The sequence below is a fragment of the Salvelinus alpinus genome, chromosome 1 (genome assembly GCF_045679555.1).
Source record: "Salvelinus alpinus chromosome 1, SLU_Salpinus.1, whole genome shotgun sequence".
NCBI lineage: Eukaryota > Metazoa > Chordata > Actinopteri > Salmoniformes > Salmonidae > Salvelinus > Salvelinus alpinus.
The window spans coordinates 58,216,207-58,233,034 of NC_092086.1; the positions used below are offsets into that span (position 1 = coordinate 58,216,207).

The 16,828-nt window shown below is 42.0% G+C and overlaps 2 protein-coding genes across 5 annotated transcripts; both read left to right on the top strand.

Annotated features, from left to right (window-relative positions):
• Window positions 1–3,388: 3,388 nt before the first annotated feature.
• Window positions 3,389–9,170, top strand: LOC139545475 (THO complex subunit 6 homolog). Its single transcript, XM_071353324.1, has 13 exons — window positions 3,389–3,572; window positions 3,909–4,000; window positions 4,234–4,298; window positions 4,506–4,609; window positions 4,741–4,778; window positions 4,946–4,994; window positions 5,092–5,163; window positions 5,376–5,478; window positions 5,616–5,665; window positions 7,538–7,600; window positions 7,931–8,041; window positions 8,414–8,542; window positions 8,931–9,170. Exons 1-13 carry the CDS (start codon window positions 3,558–3,560, stop codon window positions 9,009–9,011), a joined length of 972 nt encoding a protein of 323 aa, XP_071209425.1. The 5' UTR covers window positions 3,389–3,557; the 3' UTR covers window positions 9,012–9,170.
• Window positions 9,171–9,494: 324 nt separating this feature from the next.
• Window positions 9,495–15,308, top strand: LOC139546345 (ras-related protein Rab-35-like). Of its 4 annotated transcripts, none has more exons than XM_071354755.1 (8): window positions 9,495–9,932; window positions 10,746–11,532; window positions 11,686–11,845; window positions 12,325–12,375; window positions 12,542–12,665; window positions 12,948–13,072; window positions 14,258–14,382; window positions 14,762–15,308. In XM_071354755.1, exons 3-8 carry the CDS (start codon window positions 11,785–11,787, stop codon window positions 14,909–14,911), a joined length of 636 nt encoding a protein of 211 aa, XP_071210856.1. In that variant the 5' UTR covers window positions 9,495–9,932; window positions 10,746–11,532; window positions 11,686–11,784; the 3' UTR covers window positions 14,912–15,308. The 4 variants fall into 4 exon arrangements, with proteins under 4 accessions (XP_071210856.1, XP_071210932.1, XP_071211019.1 ...); XM_071354831.1 differs by having other exon boundaries at window positions 9,500–9,936; XM_071354918.1 differs by having other exon boundaries at window positions 9,500–9,936; window positions 10,760–11,532.
• Window positions 15,309–16,828: the final 1,520 nt, after the last annotated feature.

The window sequence follows — 16,828 nt, forward strand, 5'->3', positions numbered from 1 at the left end:
ACTGATTTTGATTTAATTTTGTTAAGTTCATTTGTACTTAAATTACTGTGTTGATGGAAACGGGACCGATGGAAACATAACATTTGTAGGTAAACTTAACAAATGTCGACAAAACACGCAAGACAAGGTGGGATCTTTTTGTGAGTAAAATTAATTATTGCTTGAATTGTAGGCGGAAATGCTTTTATGCACAATAATAATCTAGGACAGGCAGTGGCAGGACAATAGGTGGCGTTAATGCACAAGAACGTTAGATGCCAGCCACCGCTGAACTCCACAAAAGGGGCGGGCACTTTCCCCGCAGCAATTCTGCGAATGGCAGGTGTTCGGCAGACAGGCGCGAAGGACACTGCTAGTTTAGCCTGCTAGTACGGTACACAGCAGGCAGGGAGTGGGGTCGTTCATGCCGAAAACAAGGTGGTGCTCGAGAGGGAAGGGGGCCTTCCTGCAGATGCAGGAATATCCACATGCAGGCTGCAGTTGCACACTTGGGAAAGCATGCAGATTATTAGGCTACAGATTAAATAAATGAATTTCACAGGGTGATGAAAGTGCAAGGTGATGAGCTCAATTGATGCTCCTTTCCAATAAATATTGAAGGTCTAATTCTGGTCACCTAAAACCTTGACAAACTTTTACAGATGCACAATTGAGAGCATCCTGTGGGGCTGTATCACCACCTGGTACTGCAACTGCACTGCCCACAACCCGTAAGGCTCTCGAGAGGGTGGTGCGGGTCTGCACAACATATCAACCGGGTGCAAACTACCTGCCCTCCAGGACACCTACAGCACCCGATGTCACAGGAAGGCCAAAAGGACAACAACCACCTGAGCCACTACCTGTTCACCTCGCTACCATCCAGAAGGCGAGGTCAGTACAGGTGCATCAAAGCGGGGGCCGAGAGACTGAAAAACAGCTTCTATCTCAAGGACATCACACTGCTAAACAGCCATCACTAGCACTGAGAGGCTGCTGCCTACATATAGACTCGAAATCATTGGCCACTTTAATAAATGGATCACTAGTCACTATAATAATGCCACTTTAATGTTTACATATCTTACATACTCATCTTATATGTATATACTGTATTTTATACCATCTATTGCATCTTGCCTATGCTGCTTGGTCATCGCTCATCCGTATATTTACATGTACATATTCTTATTCTATCCCTTTAGATTTGTGTGTATTAGGTAGTTGTTAAATTACTTGTTAGATATGACTGCACTGTCGGGAGTAGAAGCACAAGCATTTCGCTACACTTGCATTAACATCTGCTAACTATGTGAATGTGACCAATAAAATTAGATTTGATCATCGATGCTTTGCTGTCGTTTGACGAATTAGGCTGGCCTACCCGCATTTATCTGTGAGCTGTTAGCTAGAGCCCACGTGCCAATACCAGAGTGGGCGCACTTGCTATATAACGCAACATTTTTTACGACAAAACCATCAGAGTTGAAAATGCGATGAAAACCCATTTCACTTGTATTGTTTATTCGTTACATGGGAATTTCACCGGCGAAAGTACTTTTATGTGCACTGTCATCACGCACAGATTTTTATCTGCAACAAGTCAATTTGATGGAAACATCTCTTCTGGGAAAATGTGCATATTGTTTTTATGCAGATTTTAGAACATTCACATGAAAATCTGTCGCCAATTGGATGGAAACCTAGCTACTGATGGTAAAATGCAACTCCTTATAGTTTTTCCAGTGCAATCACAGCCTCTACAAATATGTTTTATCCAAGATAGACCAGAGCCTGTCATTTCCACGTGCACTCCTGTCATCACCATATGTGGTAGTGAATGGAAACGCCAACCGGATGCTTCACATTAATACATCCGGTGAAATATCTGTCTCATTCTCTTTTTTTTCCCTTCATATTTTTTTATTAACATCAAATCAATATAGGAAGTACATGTGGGAACACAATTATATATAAATAATATACAAAGGACAATTGGGTACAATATCACATTACACAAGGACCTTAAGGGACATACATTCTATTGTTGGTAAAGAATCCAATCAGTACATCTTTCCACAATAGTGTAAAATCTTCATAAATGAGTTCAATTATAAATCTACTGATGTCTTGCCACAGTTTTCTTACATGAATACAATGCCAAAAAAGATGCAACACTGTTTCTGGGTGGTCATTACAAAAGGAGAAATTTGAGTTGATGTTTTTCTTAAACTTCTTCATATAGTGGTTGGCATGATAATATTTATGAATAATTTTAAAGGAAACTTCCTTAATTTTGTTAACAAGTAGGTATGTGTGTGGCAACATCCAAACTTTTCCCCCAACAGATATAATCAATAAATCCTTTCCAATAAGGCATGACATAAGGTATAGATACAACATCCTGCTGAAACAAGGCGCGTATCGCTCTGTTGTTGAATGGACCAAAAGAGAAACAAATCTTTCCTACTGATGAGTCAACAGGGTCAATAGAAGGTAGGCTCTGAGGGTCAGGTCTTGACACGTTCCTGAATAACAGAGCAACATCTGAGGGAATGGCATCTAAAACAATTGCAAAATCTTTAGGTGTTACAGGGACCTTGTAAAGTGATAAGAATTCCTTAGAACTGAGTAAAAGACCCTCTGGATTTACCAGTTGGCTCACCAATAGGATATTATTTCGGAACCAATATTCTAAAAACAAATAATAATTTTTATACAATATATCCCAATTATTCCATATATAATATCTGTGTGGAGAAAAATTGTTTATAAATTAAGGACCATGACAAGAAAACCTGCCGATGAAAAGCAGAGTTTCACTGGAATTTTGTCAATATTATAATTGCAAAACAACATGAAGTTAAGGCCACCAAAAGTAGAGAAGACATGATGAGGAATAACATTCCAGATAGAAGTGGGTCTTCTTAGGAATAGTTTTATCCAATTGATCTTAAAAGTATTATTTAAAGTATTATTCAGCCCACCATTCTCATTTTCCTAATGTAATGGGTACGGTTTCTCCAAAGAAAGTTGAAAAGCATCTGGTCTATCTCCTTGCTTATTTTACTGTCAAGATATAAAGATAGAGCGCCATATGTTAGTCTAGAGGTACCTTCAGGCTTGGTTATTAGGACTCTACCTTTTAAAGATAAGTCCCTCTGTAGCCATTGATTTAGCTTCTTCTGTTTTTTTTTAATAAGGGTTAAAATTTAGTAAGCCTCTAGACTTCTGATCCTTTGTAATGGTTATGCCTAAATATGTAAGTTCTTCTTTTACTGGAATACCATAATATGAAGGTGTCACACAATCTTTGACAGCTATGAGTTCACATGTATTAATGTTAAGATATAAACCAGACGCTTTGGAAAAGGATTCTATTATCTGTCTCATTCTCATTGTTCTATCTGTGGCTTCTATCGCATCAGTGATTTCATGTCCCAGAATGCTTGTAAAATGTGCTCTGACGTCATATTTTGGCGACTGGTTTAAATGGGAAACACGACATTCTCAAACATTAGTTGAGTTCAACAATATTTATATTTTTTGACGCTTAAAACTGTATATTCGTATGCGCAATGGGTCCTGTCGAGGTAACAGTTTCTACCATTTATGCATTTACACTGTTTTCTTCTGGCCATATCAGGAATAGTCATGCAATCAACGGCAATCAAGTCGCCTGTTCCGATTACACGATTGCTAGCAATGTGATCGTAGCTAAGTTAGTTTGCACTAGCTACATGAACGCTTACAGACATGTTATTAGTCATCTAGCTATCTACATTAGTTAGCTAATGTTACTGTAACGTTAAACATCTAGCTAGCAATACTTGTATCATACCCATTCAATATGTTTTAAAATGTTGCTATTGTTTTTAAAAATCTGATATCTTAATTACACTAACTATGTGTCACTGTTCTTCGTCCAGCACCTCCACATGTCAGTGTTCTCCCAGAGTTTCTCTCCCTGTGGTCGCTTCCTAGCCGCCGGCAACAACTACGGCGAGATAGCGGTGTTCAGGTGAGACCGAGCGAAGTCGAGGACATGTAGTTTACTGGCTGCTTGCACTTTGAGTAGTGACAAATACAATGATTTGAACAGAGATTATGTAATCAGCCTGTTCCTGCAATAAAAAATTATAATTTAAATGTTTGAATGGATAAAGCACATTTTTATCTGAAACGCCCAAGTCCAATGCATCTTATTTACTTGGGTTCTTTACAGTAATTTGCTATTTTAATCATTTTCCCCAGTCTCTCCTCAGCGCTTAGCCCAGATGCTACAGATCTGAGCCAGACACCCATCCTCACATTTACTGGTCAGTCTCTCTTTCCTTTGATGTGTTGAAACATTCTCTACTTGCTACTTTATGGTAGAACACCAGTGTGAAATAGCTTTCAAGACATGCTGTATCTCACCCTTCATCCCTAGATTGTGACACCTGTCTCTCAGTCTGCTCCTCTTACCCCTCTTCTATTTCTTAATTTTCTGTATTTCTCGCCCTCACTCGTTTATTCTCTCTCAGCTCACGAGGGGCCCGTCTTCTCTCTCTTCTCCACGGACTCTCACCTCCTGAGTGCCGGCAATGGAGAGATTAGTGCATGGAGCTGGGCTGAACTTATCAAGCGGGTAAGGCCGTTACAAGATAAAGCAAGCCTACCAAAATGAATGGCTGTTTAGTGTGAACAGTATGTATTTCTATACAGTCTATGAGGGTATGTGAGATGGACCAAGTCTCTGTCTCTCTCTCTCTCTCCCAGAATACCAAGGCTGCTTGGACAAGGAGGCCAAATTACAAGTAAGGCACCAATCAGCCGTACATTTGTTTTGAGAAAACACAAGAAATCTTGTCTGTGTGTAGACTGTGTACATTTGTGTTGGTTATTTTATCTCCAGATGTTTGTCTTTGCTGTCTGATGCTTGTAGCCAACAAGTGTGTATGTTCATAAATGCTCCTCTTTGCAGATCCAGCCTGGAGATCCCAGAGATCAATGCCATGATTGTCAATCCCACAGTGAGTACACAGACACCTTTTCAGATTCATTAAGTACCTCACTGTACTGAGACAAGTTCTCTATTTAATTCTCTCTCTCTCTCTCTCTCTCTCTCAGGAGAACAGTCTAGTGATTGGTGGAGGGGACAATAACATCCACATAATGGATCTGGAAAGTGGTGTCTTTAAGGTTTGAGAGAAATTAATTTATTTGATTCTTTCTCAAGATTCAGCAATGTGATGTTGACCATTTATATAAATATTCTTCGTTGCTACATCTCTTTTAATTTCTCTCCTCTCTCCCTCTTTCTTACAATTATCTCTCTCTTCATCCCTCTCTCTCGCTATCCCACACTTAACCTTTATGTTCAATCTCTTTATTGCTCTCCCTCCCTTCCCCAGTCAGTTCTGCAGGGTCATACAGACTACATCCACTGTCTGAGTGTGAGAGAGAGGGAGGGGGAGATCCTCTCTGGGAGTGAGGACGGCGCTGTCAGGATATGGGGTGAGTGACGGATGAAGCAACCTATTACTGCTTCAGGTTCCCTTGTCAGTCACTGACACATCTGGAATCAATGCATGGCTGTATTACGTTATACTGTAGTGTTGTCATGTATCTCACTCTCTGAGCTCCGCCTCCAGACCACAGGACCGGCCAATCCGTGCACTGCATTGAAGTCTACAAATATGAGGTAAGATATTGGGATCGGTGGGTGCCTGCCCCTACCCTCCATATGTACAGAAGTTATAATGTAGCATCTTTCTTACATACAAAAGTATATTTCAGTTCTTTTTTTACTTCACCAAAAACGTGTTTATATGTAGGCAGGGCAAACCTGTTTTGGTGATTTCTGGTATATCATCAAAATAAATAAATCACAGCCTATTTTTGTACTAATTAAGCAGTTGTTACCTGATTAAGTACAATACCATTGGAAATTAATGTTGAAAGTTCAATTTAAATATTCCTAAAACTAAGTTGAAACTGATGCTGTTGTAGCTTCCTGTTGACAAGACATATTGGTAGCCCAATCTACAGATACATGTGCAACAATAGTAATCAAGGAGCACCTTATAAACTGCACATGCACCAAAAACCCTGTTATTTTGTCAAGTGACATTAAATCACTCATCAATGGGGTATATGCGCGGTTGAAACAACCACGGCCAAAATACACATGGAAACTGGATATGTTTTTACATCACTTGTTAAAGGAAAACCTGCAGAACAGTCAGCTACATTTTGCAATGTAGAAATTTGGTACAGGGGTCACCAAAACAGAAAGACAAACTCAACACTGTTTTTGTCAGTCACTCCTGTCGATTATCACGTTGAAATCAATTGTTGCACGAGAGGAGGGAGGATGAGGTCTCGTGAGGTTGGTAAAGCATGACGCTTGCAACGCCAGGGTTGTGGGTTCAATTCCCACGGGGGACCAGTACAAAAAAGTACGAAAATGTATGCACTCACTATTGTAAGTCATTCTGGATAAGAGCGTCTGCTAAATTACTAAAATGTAATAATTTTGCATGTCCTGTTAAAACTAACACAGCTCAAAAACCACACGGAATCTGGGAATAATGTATACATCACTGGTTAGAGGACAATTTGTAGGAGACAGCTAGCTACATTTTGAAGTTGTATTTTTATTCAAGTGTGTCGCCAACGCGGTAAGTGTAACGCCACACTTTTTTTGTTAATCAATTCCATCGATATCACGCTGAAATCAATAGAACGGGGCAAACGTTTGGGGTGTCGCACTGTTTTGATCAAACACTATTCAAGGCCACACGGAAACTTGGAATAACCTATACATTGTTGTTTAGATGAGAATGTGTAGAAGGCTTCTATCTATATTTTGGAATGTTGATTTCAGGAGGCTGCCATCATGGAAGGGGGGGGGTTAACTTCAACTAATCACAACCCTCCATAGGATATCAACGGTTGGCTGCTATTTAAGTGATAGTTTGACTGTCAAATTTGTGCATTGGTGTGTGGTTAGCGTCTTTTATAGAGAACTGCCAAATCATCCATGCCATTTCAGAAAGAAAATGATGGCTGCCGTCTAAGTCCTGCGAACCCCAGCGCGTACGACAAAATCAGCAGTACAAAACCAAACATATTGATATGTTTTAAGCAATTGATCTTTTGTCATCGTGTTGACTATAATTTTTTTTATAATAACATCACCAATCTGAGGTAAAAGGATGTGTAATTCCCCCCCAATTTAATGTGGTCAAAACATTAGCTTGTGTAGGTTGGGTAATATCTAATAAAATGTAAATGGCAAAATAATTATCTTAATTTAGGATGATAGTAAATCAAGAAAACAGATTTTTTTCAATTATCACATTTCTCACTTGTTTAGTGATGACAAAATGCTCCTAAACACAATTTAACCAGACAGGTGGTCTACACTAGAGCCTGCATAGGGCCTGTGCAGCAGGCTGAACGTTTGACATCCATATTATATGGCACCTTTCTGCAGATTGCTGGACAAAATACACATCAAACTACAAACAAAATCTTTCTCACTTCTGTCTCACTCCCCCTCTCTTCCTAGGAATGCGCCCGCCCCCAATATGGCAAGTGGATCAGCTGCCTGACGACAGAATCTGATTGGATGGTGAGGAAAGGGCAGCCCATGCCATTAGTCAACAGTCCCTTCACCATAGGATGAGCTCTCTTTCTAGAAATTGTAATGACTTGTTCAGTACCTCAGTCTGAAATGTGGCACTTATGTTATCAGTGTGGCTGCCGTGGCGATGCGTTAGAACAGTCGCCAAGGTCAACCACCTGTGGAATGCCTCGCGCAGTTGTCTTTTACTCCTTCAGGATGAAAGTATTTGCAATGCAGATACTGTAAGATTACTCAGCATTTCCTCCTGTAATTTGATCTCCTTTAATGTAATTAAATAATTCTCCCTAACCCCTGTCCCTTATTTTCCCTCACCAGCTCTGTGGAGGAGGCCCATCCCTCTCTCTATGGCACCTCCGCTCCATGTCACCCACCTCCATCTTCCCTCTCTCCGGATGCCAGCGACAAGCCAACTTTTACCAGGACATGGTGAGATGTGTGTGTGTAATCTTCAGGGTGTGTGTGGGTCAGACTGTGTGTGTGTGTGTAATCTTCAGGGTGTGTGTGTAATCTTCAGGGTGTGTGTGGGTCAGACTGTGTGTGTGTGTAATCTTCAGGGTGTGTGTGTAATCTTCAGGGTGTGTGTGGGTCAGACTGTGTGTGTGTGTGTGTGATCTTCAGGGTGTGTGTGGTTCAGACTGTGTGTGTAATCTTCAGGGTGTGTGTGGGTCAGACTGTGTGTGTGTGTAATCTTCAGGGTGTGTGTGTGAAGGGAGAAAGAGTTTATTGGTTTGTCTTTCTCTAACTGTAGACACTAGTCCGTCTGTCTGTGTGTATTTGTGACCTCTCTCCCGCCTGTAGATCTTGTCGGTGGGCGAGGGCCAGTGTGTGTCCCACTGTCTCCTGGGGGGAGATGTAAAGGCTCAGATACCCTGTACCCCCCACTCCCTCAACACGCTGGCACTGAACCTCAACAGCACTGATAACAGGGTGAGAGTCATTTAGACAAACCATCTGAACACTACTCATCCAACCCCTCAGGTTAAATGTCCTTCTTTGCTCGTCCCGCTTGTGGTCTTCCTGTTCTCTTTCACAAATCCTGTGTGGCTCAGTTGGTAGAGCATGGCGCTTGCAACGCCCAGGGTTGTAGGTACGATAAAGTAAAGTAATTATGCACTCACTACTGTAAGGCACTGTGGTATAGAGCGTCTACAATGTAATAAATAGTTTTGTCCACATCAAAGCTTCAGTACATGGTATAATTGATATTCAGTTTTGATATGGTCTGTTGATATGGTTGAGTTTTGTTAAGCAGGGACAGTGGTGGTTTTCAGTGTATGAAGGACTTGGTTGTCTTCTGTTGTCTTTGCTGTTCCAGGTGCTCACAGTAGGTGGAAGCAGTCACCAGATAGACGTATTCACCAACCTGTCCTACAGAACCTTCTCTCTGTCTTTCTGAGGACACACACACACAACCCCATTTAAGCTCATAATGTGCTGTCTTGGATAATTGTACTACACTATTCTGTACATAACTCATGCCTCTCTTGTTCAAAGGATGCCCATTCCAGGATTCATGTTTTTTATGATAATAAAATATTTTGATCACTTTTCCATATCTGTGCTTCAGTCTTGATAAATTTGCCCCGGTTTTATGCTCTGAAGGAATAAATTGTCTGAAATATCTGTATGTCTTGTCTACATAAAGTCTTGGATTATTCTATTTAGATTTCTAGAATGTTGGGTTCCCTCCCCAGTTTTCCTATTTCATATTTGCAGCGAGTGTAAGTAACCCTGCCAAATACTACAATAATCCCATTAAACAAGTATAGTACAACCAGCCCTATTTCGTTTTTTGTATGTATTGATGAGACAAGATAAAGCACATTGAGCAAGAAGGGAGATGGGATGAACAGAGAGGAGGGAGAAGCACATGATTTGGATGAAAGTGACTCAACAACACTCAGGTGTGGCTTGAAGACGTCGGGCCGTGGACCAGTCTAAGGCTCCGAACTTTCCTGAGTCAACCCCCCGGAACCAAGACGTCTGGAACGGTCAACAGATTCTCGTATTTCTTCTTCGGACTGACCAATTGCACAAGTCATCGTTTTGGTGATCGCATTTGATCATTTTGTAGCACGACGCGTTTGAAATACGCATAGAAACTTAGCTACTCTAGAGGAATTATTCCTATACCGTTATCTAGCCGAGTTGTGTTTTGCGTTTATCAAATTTCCATGAGAAAGTAACTTTTAACTTCGTCTGTGGGCGAGCGGTTTACTAATGGCAATCCCCAAAGATCCCGGATACAAACGAATCTAGCCTCAGCTCAGACAGTCCCTGCTGATCCTAGCTGCTGATAATGTCCTCTGGTTACATGGTAGGTAAGTGTGTTAAACCCACATTTCTAGGGTTTAAACTAAATCAAACGTTGTGGTTTGTGTCATCAACTGTTTTTGAGTAGTTTGCGATTGTACCTAATTTACGAAGAGTGTTATTGTTGCGACCTAGCCAGCTTGTTTTTCTCAGACAGCTGACGATTGTAGGGACTAGGGAGGGACACTTTCCCAGGATTTTCAGTAATGTTTTAATTGATAATCACGATGAAGAAGAAGAAGCCCTAGCAAATATTTTAACTTTGTACCAATGTGTCAGGATTCAATTTCAAGAACTAACTTGGTCGCCCCATGTACTCTTTCCTGTTTTTATTATGGAACACAAAACTGTCCTCAGTCTTTTCTATTCTTTCGCCCTAAATCGGCGACGCGGACAGACTTGAGGGATTCTTGAGTTGTCCCTGAAAATAGTTTGGTCACTTAGTGAAGATCAAAGAAAAAGTATGTTTCTATGATGCCTATATCCTCTCTACTATTTAACCATTTAACATTTCCCCCAACATTTGTTTTAACTTCTTCCTAATCCAACTCACCTTCAACCATACAGGCAGGCTGATGTTTCATGTGGTTAATATAGGCCTATATTTGTGGTTCATATAGGCCTATATTTAATGAGTGTGTGGAGAGAGGGCAAACGGTTGGAAACGTTAAATTTAGAGACACAGCTGTTCTAGTGAACGGGGAAGGGAGGGTGCATACAGGGACAGGGTTGGCATACAGTCAGGGAAGTTTTGACAATGACAGGTTGTCTCCTCACTCTGTCCCTGTATATTGTCATTGATAAATGTTCCATACAGACGTTCTTTTTCAGGGTATGGTCCAAAGAAGGGAGCTGAGGAAAGCCTGAAACAAACCAAATACTGTGAAGTACTGTGCGCCCACCATTTCTCCGCCCATAGCTCAGAGAGGAAGTGAAACCAAGGGATTGAGACCGAAGCAGTTCAATGGATGAAAACGTTGCATGGACTGTAGATTGAAAGAGGAAGAACTTCATCCTCTCAGATTTTTGCTTTTGATCTCTGCTTGTACAACCTTTCAGGCCCCTCTGCCTGTTCTTTTGTTTCTTGTAAGAGGTGCGTGTTAACTTGACGCAGAGATGACAGTGAGACTGTGGGATAAGCAAAAGTGCTAACTGAGAAGAGCAGTGACGTGAATCCTTACATCCATATGCCACCCACTGGAATATCTAAGTATTAGCTAATCAAGCAACAACAATCCGTCTACCTTGGACACAGACCAACAACTGAGCACTTTCAGACGCTCATGGATGTAGTGACTGACTGCCAGAACGCAATTTGATGAGGATAGTCTCTTTGCTCTTGTGTAGAGTTTAACGTGACAGAAGTCCTTCACCGTCTGTCACTGCAGCCCAACTTTTAAGGGGGAAAAACACTTTACTGGACAGATGGAAAGAGAACTTAGGTAAACCTGTGATGAGTCGGAATGTGGTGCTGCAAATAACTGGGAATCCCCTACTGGAGTTAGTGGGAGGAACTGGAACTGAGGTGGAACCAGAACCAACCGAGGCCTAAGCACGACAACGGAATGCCATCTACTAAACTGGAAATACACTTGATTTAACTGGTAATTATTGCACTTGCGAGGTAACAGGAATAGTTTGTAATATTGAATAAGAATTCTGGACTTGATCTGGGAAATCAACTGGAAATAAAATTGCAATGTAAGTGTTTTGTGGATGTTTTCTGTACAAAATCTTCTTCCATTCTGAACTGGTAGCGTTGGGGGGGAGACTGTTTCATCCTGGGATTTGGGAAGACTGGAATCTGTTCCTGTGGAACTGCATTTACTGAAACCAACAGAGCACTGTCTGCAGAAATGGCGGGGCCGGGAAAGGACTACAACCATCTCTTCAAACTGCTCATCATTGGAGACTCCAGTCAGTGCATCTTAACTTCCATTTTCATACAAAGTTCCTGTGGTCCCTTAGTGCTTACTCTGTCTGCGTTTAAAATAGTAGTGTAATTCAAGTGTGCTGTGCTGTTACACTGATGTTTAGCAGGCAGCTCATATTGTGTGAGTTGTGATTTAAAGAATTAGGCTAATATTACTGCTTAATCTCCTTAGTAACACAGCAAATATCAGTCAATCTGTTTATCATTGGGTGATTATGATGAACATGCCTCGCTTACTCACCAAACTTACAGCTCTGATGACTTACAAAGGAGACTTATTTGTCTCTAACTCTTCAGACAATATGATAGATTTTAAAACATTTACCCATGCTGTAGTGATGTGACTTGCCATATGTAGGCTACTAGTAATGGGACAGTAAGTAGCCTGATACTGTCTACTCAGAAGTGAATGAAGAAAGGCCTAATCACCTAACCTCTCATCCCTGTCTGACCTCTGTTCTAGATGTAGGGAAAAGCAGTCTACTACTACGATTTGCAGATAACTCCTTCTCTGGTGAGTTGCTGTTCTCTATCTGGTCAATATATACTATTAAACGATTTGAATGTGTGAGTGGTTAGGAACTGTTTTTTAAAATGTTTTCTTCAAGATTGTGAATGTGTGCTTAGCATGTTGTGTGTATGTGTGTGTGTATTTCTAACCTTGCTGCTTTGGCCTGCAGGTAGCTACATCACTACGATCGGCGTGGATTTTAAGATCCGTACGGTGGACATCGACGGGGAGCGAGTCAAACTGCAGATCTGGGACACGGCGGGCCAGGAGCGCTTTAGGACCATCACCTCGACGTAATCTATCATCTATATCAATGATCTATCTACACGTATAGAAGCTATATATCAATACAAATGCTGTTTTTCACCATAGTTGGTTCGGATTTAGGCTCAATTTCAGTTAGTTTCGTTCTTTCAGTTTTATAGTCATTAACTCAGTTAAGTGCTATTGATACCAGCCCGGGACAGAGTGCCAGCCAACGATAACTATCACCCGAAAAACTATCAACCTGTTTTTATACAGTACTCTTTACAATCCGTTGCTATTTTCCACTTTCTCCCTGTTTCTCCTACCAGGTATTACAGAAATACCCACGGCGTGATTATTGTTTACGACGTCACCAACCCAGAGTCGTTTGTGAACGTGAAGAGGTGGCTTAATGAGATCACTCAGAACTGTGACAACGTCTGTAAGATCCTAGGTGAGTTTGGTATGCTGAGGTGATGGATGGATGAAGAGTAAAATAGATAGAGTAGATTGGATGAATGGATAGATAGAAAATTAGGAATTAAGAAAATTCACTGAGGAATGACTTTGACTTCCAGTCCAATGTGCTAGTATTATGCCTGATTGTGAACTGATAGACATACACTATATATACACAAGTATGTGGACACCCTTTCAAATGAGTGGATTCAGCTATTTCAGCCACACCCGTTGCTGACAGGTGTATAAAATCGAGTATACCACCATGCAATCTCCATAGGTGAACATTGGCAGTAGAATGGCCTTACTGAAGGGCTTAGTGACTTTCAACATAGCACGGTCATGTCATAGGATGCCACCTTTCCAACAAGTCAACTCCAAGTGCTGTTATTGTGAAGTGGAAACGTCTAGGAGCAACAACGGCTCAGCCGCGAAGTGGTAGGCCACACAAGCTCACAGAATGGGACGGCCGAGTTCTGAAGCGCGTAAAAATTATCTGTCCTTGGTTGCAACACTCACTATTGAGTTCCAAATTGCCTCTGGAAGCAACGTCAGCACAAGAACTGTTCGTCTGGAGCTTCATGAAATAGATTTCCATGGCTGAGCAGCCGGGGCTGTTTTTCATGGTTTGGGCTAGGCCCCTTAGTTCCAGTGAAGGGAAATCTTAACGCTACAGCATACAATGACATTCTAGACGATTCTGTGTTTCCAACTTTGTGGCAACAGTTTGGGGAAGGCCCTTTCCTGTTTTAGCATGACAATGCCCTCATGCACAATGCGAGGTCCATACAGAAATGGTTTGTCAAGATCGGTGTGTAAGAACTTGACTGGCCTGTACAGAGCCCTGACCTCAACCCCATCGATTTTCCTTGGGATGAATTGGAACGCCGACTGCGAGCCAGGCCTAATCGCCCAACAGTGCACGACCTCACTAATGCTCTCGTGGCTGAATGGATTCAAGTCCTTGCAGCAATCTTCCAACATCTAGTGGAATGCCTTCTCAGAAGAGTGGAGGCTGTTACAGCAGCAAAGGGGGGGACCAACTCCATATTAATGCCTATGATTTTGTAATGAGATGTTCGACGAGCAGGTGTCCACATACTTTTGGTCATGTAGTGTACTATGCTGTCCAAAACATCTTTCATTCATCCCCACTTCTCTCTCTCTCGCCCTCCCTCAGTGGGGAACAAGAATGACGACCCCTCCAAGAAGCAGGTGGACTCCCAGGATGCAATGCGTTTCGGGGAGTCGGTGGGCGTCCGGGTATTTGAGACGAGCGCCAAAGAAAACATCAACGTGGAAGAGGTGACCCTAGCAGCCATGTTCTAAATTCAGGGTGTACCTCATTCACTTCCTCAGTAATAATAATAAAATAAAACTAAGCCTCAAATATCCCAGATGTTTTTGGGAAAGCTGAGATTGAGACCTGATATGGCTCTCACAGGGAATTATCAGTTTATTATGCTTTTTTTAATGAAAAAAAATATATATAATAATTACACTGCCAATAAATTGTGGCTCTCTAGAATCTCTAAAACGGTTAACTTATTTCAACTTAGACCTGGTGGTGAATTCCCTTTCCAAGGAATAGCACTTCCATGTGTACTGGTATGTATCCGGGTGCGTATGTATTTTACAGTCATTGCCCTGTCTCTTTCCTTCTCCCCATCTCTCCTTCCCTCAGATGTTTATGGCTTTCACTCACATGGTCCTTCGGACAAAGAAGCAGAGTCAGAGTCGTGCAGAGAGAGAGCGGGAACGAGAGAAGGAAACGGTCGACATCAACTCTCACAGACACAGAGAGAGGAGGAAGAGGGGGAAGAAGTGTTGCTGAGGGAGAGAGGGAGAGAAAGGAAGGAGATTTTCTAAGAACAGGACAGACCAATGGAGAGTCGAGCATCTAAAGTATGTCTGTACTCATGGGGAAAGAGCCAGGACATTACATGTTGACATTGCACTGAGACAAGATTACAAGAGGGTAAGGACAGAGAACCACTGTTACGTGCCGAATTTTTACCTTAGCAGTTATTTTTTATGAATGCATATTAATGGCATTTTATCATTAAAAGGGAAACTGGATCCCCACTGTGTCAAACTGTCATTAAAACCCCTAATTTAGGAAATACACTAATGACTTCAAAAGTGACTAGAGTGATGTATCTGTCTTATTTGTAATGAAAAAGACTGTCGTGAAAAATGTAACGTCTAAATAAACAGTGAGCAATAAAGTCGATCTGTGTGTGCCTTTTATATGCGATATACCATTGCGAACACATTGGAAGTGTTATTTACCCTTGGTGTGAATGCTGTACGCAATGTCAGGAAGTAGCATTAGCCACCCTAGATTGGTGGTGGAAAATGCTGTTTCATAAAGAAAGTACGCATATTTTCCCAGTTTTTCCCCACCTTAAATCAAGTTAAGGAGGAAGTCGACACTTTTGCAGCCTGAAAACATTCCATTTGGACGGTAAAATGAAACGACTCGATATTGTCATCTGCTGGCCTTTGGGCTACTATACCAGCAGTTTATTTACAAAGCCATAGGTGATGCAAAATATGAATGCAAGACTGGTAATTGGTTTCTTTTTTTACACAATGATGCATTTTGTGCCTCTAACGCCAATGTTCAGTAACTATTTACTCAATTATCTTGACTGCATCCCTGGCTGCTCAAGCGGTTTGAGAAACACTCTTTTCACGCCACTTTTATACGGAAATTACTTTTACGCAGCAGGTTAGGAGACTGAGGTTAAGGTTAGAAAAAGTGTTTGGGTAAGTGAAAATGCTCTCCTAACCTGCTACGAAGGTTTTGCGTGCATGGAGAGGCCAGAGATAGCCAGACCAATAATTTGAGCTAGGGGCGGACTGGCATTTTATCCACACCAGTCCACATCATTGCAAGCGGCGCCAACTCACCTCCCATACACACCCTACTTAGACACAGGCAGTAGTGCTGACAAAACATTGGCAGTACAGTACAGCGTTTCTCAACCATTTCTGTACCAGTGACTGACGAGACATGGTCGTCCTCAGACCATGAACGACTCTCCACCTCCAAATCGATCCCGCGACAGAGTACAGGCCTCGGTGTAACGCCTCGGTGTAAGAGCACTTTTTGCCAGTCCTGTCTGACGCCAGCGATGGTGGGTTTGTGCTCATAGGTGACGTTGTTGCCAGTGATGTCCGGTGAGGACCTGCCTTACAACAGGCCTACACACCCTCAGTGCAGCCTCTCAGCCTATTGCGCACAGTCTGAGCACTGATGGAGGGATTGTGCGTTCATGCATGGTGTAACTCAGGCAGTTATTGTTGCCATCTTGTGCCTGTCCCGCAATTGTGAATTTCGGATGCCACTGTAAGGACAATCAGCTGTCCGTCCTGTCTCCCTGTAGCGCTGTCTTAGGCGTCTCACAGTATGGACATTGCAATTTATTGCCCTGGCCACATCTGCAGTCCTCATGCCTCCTTGCAGTATGTCTAAGGCACATTCACGCAGATGAGCAAGGACCCTGGGCATCTTTCTTTTGGTGTTTTTCAGAGTCAGTAGAAAGGCCTCTTTAGTGTCCTAAGTTTTCATAACTGTGACATGTCTTAGCGACCGTTCTACAGGTGCATGTTCATTAATTGTTTATGGTTCATTGAACAAGCATTGGAAACCAACGTTATACATCTGCCCGGTACAATTGAATCTGTGATTAATCCGTGAAGAGCACACTTCTCCAGCATGCCAGTGGCCATCAAATGTGAGCAT

Bases quoted from the DNA above. Each gene is read 5' to 3' on its own strand.
- LOC139545475 (XM_071353324.1), top strand. The intron at 4,610-4,740 runs GTAAGGCCGTTA...TCTCTCTCCCAG, and splicing joins GGGCTGAACTTATCAAGCGG to AATACCAAGGCTGCTTGGAC. The intron at 4,995-5,091 runs GTGAGTACACAG...TCTCTCTCTCAG, and splicing joins CCATGATTGTCAATCCCACA to GAGAACAGTCTAGTGATTGG.
- LOC139546345 (XM_071354755.1), top strand. From the start codon at position 11,785: ATGGCGGGGCCGGGAAAGGACTACAACCATCTCTTCAAACTGCTCATC. The intron at 12,376-12,541 runs GTGAGTTGCTGT...TTTGGCCTGCAG, and splicing joins TGCAGATAACTCCTTCTCTG to GTAGCTACATCACTACGATC. The intron at 13,073-14,257 runs GTGAGTTTGGTA...GCCCTCCCTCAG, and splicing joins CAACGTCTGTAAGATCCTAG to TGGGGAACAAGAATGACGAC.